The 17,707-nt window shown below is 39.0% G+C and overlaps 1 protein-coding gene across 2 annotated transcripts in view; it reads left to right on the plus strand.

The window, feature by feature from the left end:
* Positions 1 to 265: 265 nt before the first annotated feature.
* The window catches only part of LOC106081630 (sodium-independent sulfate anion transporter), a 43,474-nt gene continuing 26,032 nt past the window's right edge, over positions 266 to 17,707 (plus strand). The window contains exons 1-3 of one of the 2 annotated variants that reach the window (XM_013243733.2): positions 266 to 371; positions 15,862 to 16,128; positions 16,198 to 16,368. In XM_013243733.2, the coding sequence (XP_013099187.1) occupies positions 341 to 371; positions 15,862 to 16,128; positions 16,198 to 16,368 (469 nt within the window). In that variant the 5' untranslated portion in view covers positions 266 to 340. Of the gene's footprint in view, positions 372 to 15,640; positions 15,747 to 15,861; positions 16,129 to 16,197; positions 16,369 to 17,707 lie in introns of those variants that run through there. The other variant, XM_013243734.2, reaches the window with a different exon arrangement.

Here is a 17,707-nt window from a genome sequence, read left to right on the forward strand (position 1 = left end):
CCTGCGCACCAGACGACGCTAGTGCGCCACTCGTCCCTCCCACTAATGCCGCGCTAGGTGAATGTCGTCCAAATTCTTAAACGTAATTAGATTTGTATATTTCTGTTGTTATCTATCTGTGGGCTTCTTTTGTATGGGAATTGTGATATCATCCACGGCATATTGAATTTTCTATAACAAAGACAGCTGATCTTGATACAAACGCACGTACCGACATACGCACACATTTGATTAATATCTCGGTAAACTGGATCTGTTTTGACAGTTTCCATTCTGGCGCGTTTCCGGACAGAACTGCGAAAAGCTCACGACCACCTCTCGCGATAACAGTGCTTGCAAAATGAAAGGATTTCATAATTTGAATTTACAAGGTTAGTGTAAACGGGATAAAGTGTGAAGGACGAAAAGAAAAGTGATGAGAAAAGAAATTATTATTTAAAAACGAAACAAAAGAAACGCTTGAGTGAAATGTGAAGTCTTATATAAATAACGAAATCAGAAATCTTTTAAAAACATTTCAGAATGTTCGAAAGTGATGGGATATATTTTACAATTTCTTATATTACATCAAAAGAGTTTCTAGGGTTCCAACAAGATTTACCTAAAGTAATACCTTGAAACCTTTATTACTATTTATCATAGGAGCCACAAATCAAACCACAGAGCGATTTGGGCCATTTTCTATCTCATCCTACCTACATCAATAAGAAGAAACAAGTAAAAGCGTGCTTAGTTCGGCCGGGCCGAATCTTTTATAGCCTCCACCATTGATCGCATTTGTTGAGTTCTCTCCCGGTATCTCTTTTTAGATAAACAAAGGATAAAAGAAAATAAATGCTTTGCTAATTGAATTGAATGTTGGAGACCACAGTAGAAGTATATGTGTACAATTTTAGCCAAATCGAATAAGAATTGGGCCTTTCGGTGCTCAAGAAGTAAAATAGGGAGATCGGTTTATAGGGGAGCTGTATCAGGCTAATAATAGGATAATAATTGGGCCTTCTTGAGGCTTAGGAAGTCAATATCCCAGATCGGTTTATATGGCAGCTATTTCAGGTAATGGATCGATTTAAACCATACTTGGCACAGTTCTTAGAAGTCATAACAAAACACCTCATACAAAATTTTAGCAAAATGGGATAGGATTTGCGCCCTCTAAAAGCTCAAGAAATCAAGACCCCGGATCGGTTTATATGACAGCTATATCAGGTTATGCATCGATTTCACCCGTACTTGGCACAGTTGTTGGAAATCATAACAAAACACCACAGTCAAGATTCGAGATCGGTTTATATGGCAGCTATATCAGATTATGGTCCGATTTAAACCATTCTTAGCACAGTTGTTGAAATTCACAACGAAACACGTTGTGCAAAATCTCATTCAAATCGGATAAGAATCCCAGATCGGTTAATATGGTAGCTATATCGGGCTATGCACAGTTGTTGCAAGTCATAACATATCACTTCATGCGAAATTTCAGCCAAATCGGTTAAGAATTGCGCCCTCTAGTAGCTGAAGAAGTCAAGATCCAAGATCGGGTTACATGGTAGCTATATCATAACATGAACCGATATGTCCCATTTACAATCCCAACCGACCTACACCTATTTGAAGGATCTGTGCAAAATTTCAAGGGCCTAGCTTTACTCATTCGATGTGATGACGATCTAGAATATATATACTTTATGGGGTTTGGGACGAATATTTCGAGGAGTTACAAACAGAATGACGAAATTAATATACCCCCATCCTATGGTGGAGGGTATAAAAATTGTGTCTATGGACAAATGCCACTAAGGAACAGACGCAAACTAATCACAAATCCATGGGTGCTGTCCTATTCAACTTTAAGCGCAATGATAAGGGGCCTACTTTTTAAAGTCGAGTTCGCCACACTTCTTTGGGGAGAAGTTTTTACTTGGCATAGTGCCTCATAAAAGTCGCCAGCATTAGGAGGGGATAACTCCCGCTGAAATTGTTGTCTGATGGTTTCACAAGGATTCGAAACCAGGCATTCCGCATCGTAGGTGGACGTGGTCACGTTGAGAAGAAATCTCACAACAAGCTAGAATTTAAATACCTACCCTATGGCGGACACATGGTGCTTTTAGAGCATTATATGATGTGTGGCGTTCTCAGTTTTCTCAAAGGAAACGGAAATGTGGATTTTAACTCAAACTTCAAGTCAGCTATTTTGTACGGCTGTACAATATGTAAGATGGCGTACTGAGATAACGACACTGAATCAGGAGATATTCTGACCTAACCTAACAATCGAGTGCAGCGCTATGGAGCGTATCGATGTAAAGAGACCCTTATCCAAATCGGACCAGATCTGATCTGATCGTACGATAAAGCCTGAAATAGCTTCAATATAAACCGATTCTCCGTTATTACTTCTTGAGCTTCTGGAAGGCGCAATTTTTAGCGGATTGATTGTGATGTTAGATTAGGTTAGGTTTTAGTGGCATTCTTGTAACAGACTCACTTAGACGTTTTCGTTCATTGTGATGCCAATGATTCCCAGTGGCATATCCATAGATTTCAGTTCCTCAGGAATGTGTAAGGTAGTTCCTAGTCTAGCAAGCTCATCCGCTCTACAATGCCCTGGGATATGTCTGTGGCCCGACACCTTGCACAGTTGCGTTTTGAATTGTTCACCCATCTCATTGAGAGATCTGCGACAGTCAAGGGCGGTTTTTGTGTTTAGAAATACGTTCTCCAGGGATATAATGGCTACCTGGTTGTCTGAGAAGATATTTATGACAATCGTCATTGTGACATTATATCTTAGCCATTCCACCACTTCTTTAATTCCAAAGATCTCCGCTTGATACATACTGCACCTTCTCGATATGACCAGTCCAAGTTCTTCAAAGTACACCCTAAAGCCCACCTGGTCTTCTAGTTTGGAAGAATTGGTATAGATGTCTACGTAACTTCTATTGCCAGGGATATTGTAGTTCCAGTGGTTTCTATCAGGAATAGTGGTACAGTTTATTTTTTTTTATCAAAAAGCGAACCAGACAGTGTGTAGTCAACTGAAGAAGAACATAGTGTGTATAGCTGTTACTTCCTAGCCTAAGAACAGTTGTTTTCTGGCCACAATTTGCAGAGGTATTTGTGTTGAATAGACCACAACACTTAGGGCTGACAATTGCAGTAAAGAGTATGACACGCGATTACTTCTCACAAAGAGGCTCTTTGTCGTTTCAGAAGCTGCTTACACCAGTAACTTCAGCCTTGAATTTGGTATCTGGGGGCTGTAAGGAAACCAGCCAACGCTGGCTCCTACTGATTCTTCAGTGCATAGCTTAGGAAGATGATAAATATTTGGACTATTCTTTGGTAGAATATAGGCTCTGAGCCTCTCATTTCTTACACCTTTGAGTAGTTTTAGTCCACGAACCACTTCTCCTCACACCCAAGGTTCCTGGATAAGAACAGTAGGAATCGCCGTCGAAGCGGTTCTATAATGGTGGAGATTTATCTGTAGAAACCGATCTACAGTCCAGGAAATAGCAAAGCCTTAATCAATCTATAGGTATGCGAAAATGCAATAGGAACGGTTTTGTTCTCAAGCTTCAAATTAGTTGCAGCAACCTTATATGTATTGCCCAACGCCCGGAGCGACAGCACTAAGTAGAGAAGTTTTACACGGCTATGTGCCCAGCATTAGTGGGTATAGCCAACGCTAATAATTTTTTGTGGTATTTTCGCTAGGATTTAAACCCAGGAGTTCAGTGTCATTGGCCGATACGCTAACGATTTTAAAACTTTTAAATCGAAAAATGTTTTGCATTGTATCGATAATCAATACATCACTGAGCAAATTTACATTTTTACGTTTGTGTTTTCGCACAGCTGTTAGCTGTCAAATATAACAAAAGTTGCATATATTTTTTATAATATATAAGATTTTAAGTCTATATATAACAAAACTCCGATTTTATTTTGCACGGATATTTAATGTTGATGTAGGTCGCTCGGGATTGTAAAAGGACTACATCGGTTCAGATTTGGATATAGGTCCCATATAAATCGAACTCCCTATTTAAATTCTTGAGCCCCTGGAAGCCGCAATTTGGCTGATTTGGCTGAAATTGTGCATATAGTGTTCTGTTTTGACTACCAACAACTGTGCCAAGTACAGTAAAAATCGGTTGAGAACCTGATATAGCTCCCATATAAACCGATCTCCCGATTTGACTTCTTGAGCCCCTGGAAACCGCAATTTTTGTCTGATTTGGCTGAAATTTTCCACATAATGGTCTGATATGACTCCCAACAACTGCGCCAAGTACGGTTCAAATTAGTCAAGAACATGATATAGTTCCTATAAAACCGATTTCCTGATTTGACTTCTTGAGCCCTTACACGCCGAGATTTTTATCCGATTTGGTTGAAATTTTGCATATAGTCTTATGACTGTTATGACTTTCAACAACTGTGCCAATTACGGTCCAAATCGGTCTATAACCAGATATAGCTCCCATATTTTAAAAGAATCCATGGTGATGGGTTCTCAATATTCGGCCCGGCCTAACTTAGCATGATTTTACTTGTTACTATATAGGACTTATACAATCATAACCTGGAATGAACCAATTGCCGATCTTGTTTTTCCTATATAAAAAATTATTACTGAAAGTATAACGTTTTTTCCTTATGCGAAGGGCTTTGGTAATATTGGTGAGCCAATGCAACGAATATTTAAAATACCCACCACAAAAGGATGGGGGTATATTCATTTAGCCATTCCGTTTGCAACACATCGAAATATCAATTTCCGACCATAAAAAGTATATATATTTCGGATCGTCGTAAAATTCTAAGACGATTTAATCATGTCCGTGCGTCCGTCCGTCTATCCGCCCGTCTGTTGTAATCAATATACAGCCTTCAAAAATTGAGATATTGAGCTGAAATTTGGCACAGATACGTCTTTTTGCTGCACGCAGGTTAAGTTTTTGAAAGGGTCAAATCGGACCTGATTTGGATATAGCTGCTATAGAGACCGATCTGTCGATAAACGGTCTGAAACCCATAAAAACTTTATTTTTTATCCGATGTCGCTGAAATTTTAAACGGTGAGTAGTTTTGAGTTTCCCTACGTCCGCCCTATATTTAGTTGAGATCGCACTATATTTAGATATAGCTGTCATATTGACCGATCTGCCGGTTAAGGGTTTTTTTGACTTTTTATACCCTGCACCACCACTGTGGTACAGGGTATTACAGATTTGTGCATTTGTTTGCAACGCTAAGAAGGAGAAGAGCTAGACCCATTGATAAGTATACCGATCGACTCAGAATAACTTGTCCGTCTGTCCGTCTGTGAGTCCATGTATTCTTGTAATCAAAGTGCAGATCGTATTTGTTTTCCGATTGTCACGAAATGTTGCACATGTCACTTTTCTGGCCCAAGGACAAACGCTATTGGTTTTGAAAAAAATCGGTGCAGATTTAGATAAAGCTCGCATATATATCTTTCATCCGATATGGCTTTTAAAGGCTGTAGAAGCCACAGTTTTAGTCCGATCTTCACTAAATTTGGCATTGTGTATTTTATTTAAGGTCTACATATGTGTGCAAAATTTTATAAAAATCTGTCCAGATTTAGATATAGCTCCCATACATATATATCGCCCGATTTGCACTCAAACGGCCGTAGTAGCTACAATTTTCAACCGATCTACAATTTTCAACCGATTTGGCACGGACTGTTTTGTTACTGATCTTAATATATCTGGAAAATTTCATAAAAATCGGTTCAGATTTAGATATAGCTCCCATAAATATCTTCTGATTTAAACTATTAAAGCAGTAGAAGCCACAATTTTTGTCCGATCTTTACAAAATTTTGCATGAGGTGCTTTATTTGACGTCTTCACATGTGTGTAGATTTAGATATAGCTACCATATATATCGTTTTCGCCCGATTTTAGATGAGACGTTTAAATTGACGTTCCAATACGTGCGCAAAATTTCATTAAAATCAGTCCTAAGTTAGATATAGCTCCAATGTGTATATTTCATCCGATTTGGACTTTTATGGCAGTAAAAACCACAATTTTGGTCACATCTTAATGACGAATACTGGAACGTCAATCTGTATTTGACGCCCCAGTATGTGTCATTAAAATTGGCATATGTTTCGATATAACTCCCATATAATCTTTTATCCGATATGGCTTTTTAAAGATGTGGAAATCCAAATCTTTTGTCCTGTGGTAGGAAAATCTTACAAGGTTCTAAATTGCTATTTCAATTGGTATCCAAATTAAAGTCTGACTGGATTTCGAGATAAGTTCTACATGTAAAAAGTACTACATGTAGGGTATTATAAAGCTATAAAGTCGTCACCGCCCGACTTTTGCCTTTTCTTACTATGGGTTGCCAAAAAAGTAATTGCGGATTTTTTAAAAGAAAGTAAATGCATTTTTAATAAAACTTAGAATGAACTTTAATCAAATATACTTTTTTTACACTTTTTTCTAAAGCAAGCTAAAAGTAACAGCTGATAACTGACAGAAGAAAGAATGCAATTACAGAGTCACAAGCCGTTGAAAAAATTTGTCAACGCCGACTATATGAAAAATCCGCAATTACTTTTTGGATAACCCAATAGTTATTATTATTTATTAGAATTCTTTATATTTTACAATGCGTCTTATAAACCATAGAAGCTGCATTTATTACCCGATTTCGCTGAAATTTGAAACGGCATCCCGAAATCTGATCTAAATATGGTTGAGATCAGACAATAGATATAGATGTCATATAGATCGATCTCCCGAAAAGGAGTCTGAAGCCCACAAAATCTTTATTTATTTATTTAGTGAGTTATTTTAGCCTCTCGAATATGGTTTAGATCGGACTATATTTAGATATAGCTGTCAGATAGATCGATCTGCCGATTAAAGGTCTGGTAAGTAAGGGAGATCTGTTTATATGACAGCTATATCAGGTTACAGGCCGTATACAGTATACAGACATAGTTGTTGGAAATCATTCCAAAAACGGTATATGCAAAATTTTAACCAAATTGGATAAGCATTGCGCCTTCAAGAAGCTTAAGAAGCCTAATCGGGAGATCGGTTTATGTGGCGGCTTTATAAGGTTAGGAACTGATTTAGACCATACTTGGTGCAGTTTTTGGATGTCATACGAATACAAAATTTCAGTCAAATCGGATAAGAATTGCGCCCTCTAGAAGGTCAAGAAGTCTAAACGGGAGATCGATTTATATGGCAGCTATATCAGGTTATAAATCGATGTGAACTATACTTGGCACAGTTGTTGGAAGTAATACCAGAACACAACGTGCAAAATTTCAGCAAAATCGGATAAGAATTGCGCCATCTAGGAGCTCAAGAATCAAGACCCGTTTTTATGGCAGTTATATCAAAACATGAACCAATTTGGCCCATTTACGATCCCAACTGACCTCCACTAATAAGAAGTATTTGTGCAAGATTTCAATCGCCAAGCTCCACTTTTCGAAAGTTAGCGTGGTTTTTGCAGACAGACGGACGGACATGGCTATGTCGGCTTAAAATGTCATGACGATTATACGGAGTTTGTCTATCTGTTGAAAGCACGCTAACTTTCGAAGGAGTAAAGCTAGCCGCTTGTATATACCGATTGTACCGATCTCCCAATAGCACTTCTTAAGCCCCAAGAGATTGTATTTTGTATGAGATTTGGCTGAAAGTTTGCTCAACGACTTTTCTTATGGTCTGAATCCGCCCATAACCTGCCCCTATATGGTGCAATTCTTGTCCGGTTTGGCCGCAATATTGTAAAATGGCTTCTACTATGGTCTCCAAGATTCCAAACAAGTATGGCCCTAATCGGTCCATAACCTGATATAGCTCCCTTAGCATAGCAATTCTTGCTCATTATCCTTGGTTTGCTTAAAAAGACATATCATGCAAAGAACTTGAAAAATACTACCCAGGGACGCAGCCTTGGGGCGGCTATCTAACCGGAAACCCGAGATATACTGACCTCCTTCTTACTTTCTTTCAATAATAGCCTCGTCTTCTCAAGATCCAGATCTCCCCATAGGATTTTCGTCGTTCTACCGACCGTTTCGCTTTACGTTCGTTGCCCACGCCCTTAATTCGGACTAAAAGTCTTTGGGCTAACCAAGTTTATTGGAGGCAGTCCTAGGGCCTTTACTGCCAATTCGTCTGCTCTTTCATTCCCCATTACCATCACCCAAATGATGCGAATCGTGCCATTCTCAGAATAGGCGTTTATCTCCTTCTTACACTCTAAGACTGTTCGTGACCTTATCGTCCTGGTTGTTATTGGCCTGATGACCAGTTAACTGGCGGTAAAGATATTTACACTCGACTTCCTCGCGTTAACACCACACCACCTCACGCATTCCGTGATTGCCCGGATCTCCGCTTTCAGGTCATATTATGGTCAGGCTGTCGTAAACAGACATTAGTCCCTGTATTCTCAATGTAGACCCCCCGACTCTGTCCCGCAGCTGTGATCCATCCGTCGATTAGGAAACTTCTTCCATTCCTTCCAGGCTTCCTATCGTCCGCCTTAAGTCTAATAGCCGCAGTGGCATTATCCTGTTGCATTTTCCTTACTTTTTCTCCATCGCAGTCTGCCAAACTACTGAGGTGTTAACAAGTATTGGTTTTATCACTCTCCTCTAGATCCAGTTGACTATCTTTTATTATCTTTTTGGCACAACTGGTTTTAACAGCTCACGCACGTTTCGTATTTGTTTCACTGTCAAACAACTTCAGTTTGGTCTATAATTGCAAATGATTGAATTTTATTATCAAAATGAGTGCTCTGTTAAGAAAGTTCACCGCCCTCTTCTTCCATTTTACGACGAAGCTCATTTTTGGTTCAATGGGTACGTAAATAAGCAGAATTGTCGATTTTGGAGTGAAGATCAGCCAGAAGCATTGCAAGAGCTACCAATGCATCCAGAAAAGGTCACAGTTTGGTGTGGTTTATGGGCTAGTGGCATCATTGGACCGTACTTCTTCAAAGATGATGTGAATCGTAACGTAATTGTATGGTGAGAGTTACCGTAAAATGATATCCATCTTTTTTTTCCCAAAATGCAAGAGCTTGACTTGCATGACATGTGGTTTCAACAAGACGATGCCACATGCCATACAGCACGCATAGCAATGGACTTATTGAAAGGTGAGTTCAGTGAACATTTTATTTCACGTTTGGCCGCCTAGATCGTGCGATTAAACGCCTTTAGACTATTTTTTGTGGGACTATGTTAAAGCTCACGTCTATACAGACAAGCCCGCTTCAATTGACGTACTGGAAGGCAATATTGAAGCATTTATTCGCGAAATGTTGGAAAGAGTATGTCAAAATTTAACTAAGCGGATGGATGGATGGACTGAGCCGCAGTAATCGTCAAACATTAAATTATATGGACCGTACTATCGATTCAAATAATGATTTCATGCATTTTCTGAATTTTATATGTTTCTTTTTTGAAAATAGCTCTTAAAAAATCACCGTTTATTTCCCAACATCCTTGAGCTTTCTCGGCATGCTCCTGAATGTGACGCTTCAAATTCTGTTTTCTGTCCATGATCACTCCTAAATATATGGTGCGTCAAATTAGTCCACCTTCGTCTTCCTCGTGACAGGTAGATTTCAGTCTTCTCTGGGAAGGGGTTAGGTCTAGCCCAGTCGTATGCCATCTTCAAGACTCTTTTTTTTAATTACATTGTCATTGTCCCATCGTCCATTTCGTACCTTTCAATGAATTTTTGTTTTAAAAAATAGGACGCAAGGAAATATGAAACTACCATTTAAGACCAAATCTTTTCGATATCAAGTAAAAATCGCTCTCCCAAGGAAATGTTTACTTAAAAAAAAATTTTGACCTTCAAAAACATTTCTGGACTAAAACTGATTTCATACATTGTACGTGGATTTGAGAAATTAAATGATAGTTAGTGTGATCTTCAACCAGCTTGTTTCTGGGAAACAACGGGGATGTTATTCGTGCAACTGGAATGATTTAAAAAACGTAATTGTTGATAAGAATAACGATTGCATTCAAGTTAAAAATATGCAGCATGTGAAAACTTCTTATCATGTGTTTGTCGGAATAAAACAAATAGATAATAAAGCTATTAAATTAATTTAAACAATTAAAAGCACGCGAAATAATTTATAGTTGGGCTTTAATAAAATCCCAGTGACACAGCTATAAATATACTACACATGAGCAAATAGTACAAATATTCATACCTTTTTATAATTTATGTAAATAAGATTCAAAAATAATGCAACCACACAAAGCATTGAGATTAGTTTCTGAGAGCGATGAAAAAATCAAAAGGAGAGGCTATAAATCATTCTTTATCCACAATATAAGGGTTTAATAAATCAAATCGGGAGATCAGATTATATGGAAACTATATGGGACCTAAAACGGATTTTAACCATTTTAATCAAGATATTGGAAGTCAAGGAAATCACTGTGTGAAAAATTTCATTTAAATTAAATAAAAGTGTACCCTACTTTCCCAAAAAGTCAACTCTGGAGGTACCTTTATATGGATATCATAAACAAGTTTGGCATACTTACAATCCCAACCAAAATTCATCAATTGGAGGTATTTGTGCAAAACTGATAAGGAAGGCACCGGATTTTCTTGTAGATTTCGCACTTGTTTGTTTCGGTGACTTCCACTTATACCAAATACCGTGGGTCTCGAAAGAGAACGCAGTGAAGCATGTGAGAAAAATTTTCAATCGAATCAGGAAGTGATTCTAAGCCGATCGGTATACCTATCGATTGGTCTAGCCCTTTACCTTCTTTGCGTTTCAAACAAATGCACAAATTTGTAATACCCTGAATCACTGTGGTGGTGTAGGATATAAAAATCAATTTGTATTTGTTTGTCTGTTCCATAGAGGCTCAAAAACGGCTAAGGCGATTTTATTGAAATTTTCACAGATGGCGCGTAATGATCCCGTGATGAAAATAGCGTACTACATTTTTATACACTACCCCACTACGGTGGTATAGGGTATTATAACCTAGTGCATTTGTTTGTAACACCCTGAAAAAAAAGATGGACTCATTGATTAGTATACCGATCGACTCAGAATCACTTTCTGATTCGATTAAGCTATGTTCGCCTGTCTGTCCTCGGTATTTGTGGTGAATTTTATATATATACTAGCTAACCCGGGCCCGCTCCGCTGCGCCTTCTTTTACTTTATATGGAACAAAAGTTTCCTTGGAATATTTATTATGGACAGTTAAAGAGCTTTAAGTGAAATACCATGCTATGAAAATAGTATATCGCTTGGCTAACAGTTTAACAATATAAGTGCCTTTATCTGAATCCCATATGATCTTTATTGGTCTACGAATTTAAGTTTGGATGTTAGGTGTACTCCATTCTTAAAATACTTTATTTCAGCCCGATATTCTCATGATATCTGACTCAGGGCTGTTTAAGGGGGTGAGGTGGTCCTCTAGACACTTGGCCCTGAAAAATATCAGCATCGTGCTCTCCTTTCAAATACCATTTATTTAAACGCTTTATTGCCAATGGTTTAGGGGAGTTTACACGATGAGGCGCCCCCAAACACATGGCCCCAAAATAGGTTATCAAATTCGTTTTAAAATCTCAAATACCTTTCATTTGAGACACATATTGGCATGGTTGAAAAATGTTTACCCTTTGGGGCGTGTTTGGGACCCCAGAAACGTGGTCCCACATTTGGATATCAGATTCGTATTCTACTTGCAAATACCTTTCATTTGAGTCCCACATTACTATGGTCGGTAAATATGTCCGATTTAGGAGTGTTTTGGTACTTGGGGTGGTCCCCCTAGCACTTGGTCCGACAATTGGATATCAGATTCGTTTTCTTATCCTAAATACCTTTCAAATATATATCTAGTCCAATCACGACAATATTGGACCCAAATGAAAGGTATATAAGAGAAGAAAACATATGCGATATTCAATTGTGGGACCAAGTATTTGGGAGACCATCCCAGCCCCCAAAAGACCCCTAATTCAGACATATTTATCTACCTTGGCAATATGGGACTGAAATAAAAGGTATTTGAGAGTGGAATACGAGTCTGATGTCCAAATGTGGGATCAAGTGTTTGGGGGGAACCTCTCCTACAAAAGAGGAAAAATGTACAGACCATGGTAATATAGGGCTCAAATGAAAGGTCTTTGGGAGTAGAGCGCAAACCTGTATCAGCATTCGTGAAAAAATGTCTATGGGGCCACCCCATCCCCATAACACCCCCCAAATAGGACGTTTTTGCAGGCCATTACAATATGGGGCTCAAATAAAAGGTATTTTTAAGTAGAACACGAATCTGATATCAAGATTCTTCAAACCCCCCCCCCCCCCCCTCATAGCAACCCCCAAATAGGACGTATTTGCTCACCGTTACAATTTTGGGCTCAAAGAGAGTGGAGCACGATGTTGATAGTTTTTAGGACCCACCCCCAACCCGGATATATTGCAAAAAGGGGCTCAAATGAAAAGTATTTGTGATTAGAAAATGAATTTGATATTTAATTTTGGGGCTAAGAGTGTGGCTCCCTTAAACCAACGGCACTTGGGGTTCAAATAAATCATTTTGAGAGTAGAACACTATGCTGATATATTTTCAAGGCTAAGTGTTTGGTGGACCACCCCACTCCCTAAAACACCATTTAATTGCTGTTTCTAGGGTGTTTTGAGAAAGGGGTAGACTTCCAGAAAACTGGTCCCGAAAGTGGGTATCAATTTCGGGACCAATTTTCTGTAGGTCTACCCTTTTCCCAAAACACCCCACAAACTGACCATCGCAATATGTGGCTGAAATAAAAGTATTGGAAGTAGAATACGAATCTGATATCCAGATGGGCGACAATTTATTTGGGAAACCGTCCCCTCCCGAAAACACCCCCCAAAGATTACATATTTACCGACCATGGCAATAAGTGAATCAAATAAAAGGTTTTTGAGATTAGAAAACGAATTTGTTATGCAATTTTGGGGCCAAGAGTTTGGGGGGAAGCCTCATCCTATAATCTCCCCTTAAATCAATGGCAATGTGGAGTTTACATAAATGGTAGCTCAATGAAAGGTATTGAGAATAGAGCACGAAATTCATACCCCCTTTCGGGACCATGTCCTTGTTGCAGCAAAGGTTCGCACCCGTTTGAACATGGCGAGGAAAGTACGAACTGACACTGCACGGAAGCTGGACATTGAAAAGCTGCAAACACAACAAATGGCAGCGGCATACTCCACTCGACTGACCCAACTGCTTGATGAAAGCTCTCCTTGTTCCGATGATATAATGGCGCAGTGGCAAACTATTGCCCACTCCATGGAAAATGCCGCGAAATCCGTACATGCGTACCGGAAGCTAATATTTTATACCCTCCACCTTGGCTCACATGGATAAGTTCTTTGAATGACTTTTTCAAATATACATTAGGTGTATAAAGTTATAGGCCGATATGTATCACACTTGTCATGGCTGTCAGAAGTCGTTAAAATATCAAGTTAAATATTTCAGCAAAATCGGTTAGTAATTGAGTTCTCTACAGGCCACCGTAGCGCAGAGGTTAGCATTTAAGCCTATGACGCTAAACGCCTGGGTTCGAATCCTGGCAATAACATCAAAAAATTTGTCAGCGATTGTTATCTCCTCCTAATGGTGGCGCCGGAGAGGCACTATGCCATTTATAAAAGACATGTAAAACTTCTTTCCAAAGAGGGGTCGCACAACCGTCATTCGGTTATAAAAAGAAGCACTCACTTTTTTGTGAATAGTTCGGCCTAGTTTCTTAGTGGAATGTTCATGGTCAAATTTTGAGTTATAGGCTTAAGAAGGTAAATGGGGCGATCGGTCTATAAGAACGCTTTATCAAGTTATGAGCCAAAACAAAGCTCTACGGGCCAAATTTCGTCCAAATCAGATAATAATTGTGCCGTCTAGAGGCTTTGGAAGTCAAATCGGGCGATCGATTCATAAGGCGGCTATATCAGGTTATGAATCAAAACAAAGCTCTTGGACCCTCTAGAGGATAAAAAAGTCAAATCGAGATATCGGTTTATATGGCAGCTATATCAGTTTATACCAATTTGAGTCATACTCGACATAGTAGTTAAAAGTTGAAGCAAAACATCACATGCAAAATTTCACGCCAATCGGGTAAGAATCCTTTAGAGGCTCAAGACGTCAAACCGAGAGATCGATTTATGTTTGTATAAAAAGGAAAGTGCCTAGCTTTACTCATATACTTTGTTGGTCGTTATTTCAATATTTCGGTGAGTTACAAACGGAATGGCAAATAAAGTATAGCGCCATGCTGTGGTACAGGTTATAATAACCAATGGTAGCAACAGTTGTAAAGGGTGATTTTTTTGAGGTTAGGATTTTCATGCATTAGTATTTGACAGATCACGTGGGATTTCAGACATGGTGTCAAAGAGAAAGATGCTCAGTATGCTTTGACATTTCATCATGAATAGACTTACTAACGAGCAACGCTTGCAAATCATTGAATTTTATTACCAAAATCAGTGTTCGGTTCGAAATGTGTTCATTCACCGTTCAGCGATGAGGCTCATTTCTGGTTGAATGGCTACGTAAATAAGCAAAATTGCCGCATTTGGAGTGAAGAGCAACCAGAAGCCGTTCAAGAACTGCCCATGCATCCAGAAAAATGCACTGTTTGGTGTGGTTTGTACGCTGGTGGAATCATTGGACCGTATTTTTTCAAAGATGCTGTTGGACGCAACGTTACGGTGAATAAACACATTTCGAACCGAACACTGATTTTGGTAATAAAATTCAATGATTTGCAAGCGTTGCTCGTTAGTAAGTCTATTCATGATGAAATGTCAAAGCATACTGAGCATCTTTCTCTTTGACACCATGTCTGAAATCCCACGTGATCTGTCAAATACTAATGCATGAAAATCCTAACCTCAAAAAAATCACCCTTTACCAGTATATTATGCGAGAACTACCTGTACTCGCCTTGCTTCGAGTGACTTTATATTAGCCACCATAAGGCAGTTTCTTTGTTTGTTGGCACTTCACTATAAAGTGCTCAAAGAGATTGCGAATTTTGTGTTTACATTAAATTTGAATAATCCCAACGCACTGTGAATTTACGAAATAGAAATATTCCATGCCACTTTTTCCATTCCATTTCAACTCAGGATTAGTTCGCAATTTTAAGGTAAGCACGTTCGAACCTAACACCCGGTATTTATTTTTCGATTTAGAAATACATAAGTACAGGTAGTGATGTGTTGGGGTTTAAGCAGAGTTTTTTAAGAGTTTTTTTTTTTGCATTTTGCGAAAGCAATTAGCTATGCCCAAATAAACAATTGATTCTGTTCCCACTCTCCAAACAAATTTCAAAGCTATTCTTGGAAAACAAAACTTATAATTGTGAATGAATTTGAAATGAAAACAAAAATCATTGAGTGGAGATAATGACGAAGGGAGAGAAGAATCAGCTCAGTTTTGTGGTTTTTTTTTTAAATTTCAACTCAAATTCAAATCGGCGGTCCAGCTAGAAGCGAAATCATTACACGGGAATGCCTACAGTCTGAAATGAGAGTTCTAGGCAATACGTTCAAGCGCTGCTTGACATGCCTCAAAGGCAAGCAGACAATTAACTTGGATAATGGGAACCAGATTGAGCCACCAGTAGTGAACGCTATTTATAAACGTAAACTCATTAGCCAGTGTCAATATTAATTTAAAAAAATATATTGTTTTTATAATTGTATCATTGTATCACATTAAATATGAAACTAAAGTGCTAATTTTTTTTGTTCTTACAGCCAAAGCAGATGAGTGCTTCCCTATGAAGGGTGATGGACATGATGTCGACATCAATATTGGCACAAACTACAGCAAACCCAAGGAATTACATTGGCTGCTAAGACGCATCTTCATATTGTCGTGGATACGAAGCTATGACCGAGAGAAGGCTGTTTCAGATTTGATAGCTGGCATCACGCTGGGCATGACCATTATTCCACAGAGTATAGCTTATGCAGCGCTGGCCGGTCTATCTTCGGAATATGGTTTATATTCGGCATTCATAGGTATGCAGTCGACTATTAGTTAGACTTTTCGATGTCACAAAGGAATTTATTTGTTTTTTTTTTTTTCAGGTTCCATTATTTATGTGTTCTTTGGTACCATAGCACAGGTCTCAATTGGACCTACCAGTCTGATGGCCATTATGGTATTGCAGTTCTGCTCCGACAAGCCAGTTCAATTTGTAATAGTGTTGGCATTTTTGGCAGGATTAGTGGAGTTTTTAATGGGTGTCCTACGTTTGGGTAAGTACAATTCAGTACAGTACAGGTCTATTCAGAAAATCGTGGAACATTTCGTGCAACAAAAATTTGGATTTATAAGCGTCACATAGTCTTGGTTGGTGCTACCGTAGAGCAGAGGCTAGCATTTTTGCCTATGACGTTGAACTCCTGGGTTAGAATAATTGCGATGACATCAGAAAAACTTTCAGCCGCGGTTATCGCCTCCTATTGATGGTGACATTTGTGAGGTTCATTACTTTTTGGCATGGCAGCCATATAATAACTTCTCCACATAGAAGTGTGGCACTGCGGTCCGTCGCACATTGAGAGAAAATCGAAAAACAACTTATCGAAATCGTGGATCTAAGTAGTCCGGGCGCCTCTTAGCAGGCTCTTAAGGTCGATCACTCTACTTCTGGAAAAAGTGTTAAGACTGCCAAATTTATAAAAAAAACCGCTTGAGATATACAATATCTCCACAGGTTTCGGGGATACATGAGTTTTGTCTTTTATTTGCTCAAATTTTGGCAGAGATTGACTTCGAATGCCAAGAAGCGCCCGGACTCCTATCAGACAGTGACCTACCATAACCACGGACACAATGTCTGAGACGTCTGTTCTAACCAGGGATTCGGAATGGAGCACACTTAGTTTTTTCGAAGCGGGAGCGACATTTTTTGAACCCCTCCGGAGCGGGAGCGAAGCGGTTTCCATACTCGAGAACCACTTCGCTCCGAGAACCAAAAGAAGTAAAAGCGGCCGGGCCGAATCTTGGGAACCAACGACCATGGATTCTGCTAAAAATTTATACAAAATAAAATTAAAAATTCTGGGAACCGAACAAGAATACTCGAGAGACCGGTTTATATGTATGACCAATTTAGACCGTATTTGTCGCAGTTGTTGGAAGTCATAATCGTTGTGTGTGAGAATTATCAGGTTATACACCGATTCTGCCCGTACTTGGCGCAGTTTTTGGAACTCATACCAGAACACTATGTGCAAAATTTTAGCCAAATCTCACAAAAATTGTGGGTTCCAGGAGCTCAAGAAGTCAAATCGGGAGATCGGTTTATATGGGAGCTATATCAGGTTATACACCGATTTGTATACACCATACAGTCGTTGAAAGACATAACAAAACGCTTTATTTCAAATTTTCAGCGAAATAGGACAAACATTGCGGGTTCCAGAGATTCAAGAAGTGAAATCGGGATATTGGTTTATATGGAGGCTATATCAGCACAGTTGTTGGAAGACATAAAAGAACGCTACATGCAAATTTTCAGCCAAATCGGACAAAAATTGCGGCTTACAGGGGCTTAAGAAGTCAAACCGGGAGATCGGTTTATATGGGGGC

Source organism: Stomoxys calcitrans, chromosome 2 (genome assembly GCF_963082655.1).
Source record: "Stomoxys calcitrans chromosome 2, idStoCalc2.1, whole genome shotgun sequence".
NCBI lineage: Eukaryota > Metazoa > Arthropoda > Insecta > Diptera > Muscidae > Stomoxys > Stomoxys calcitrans.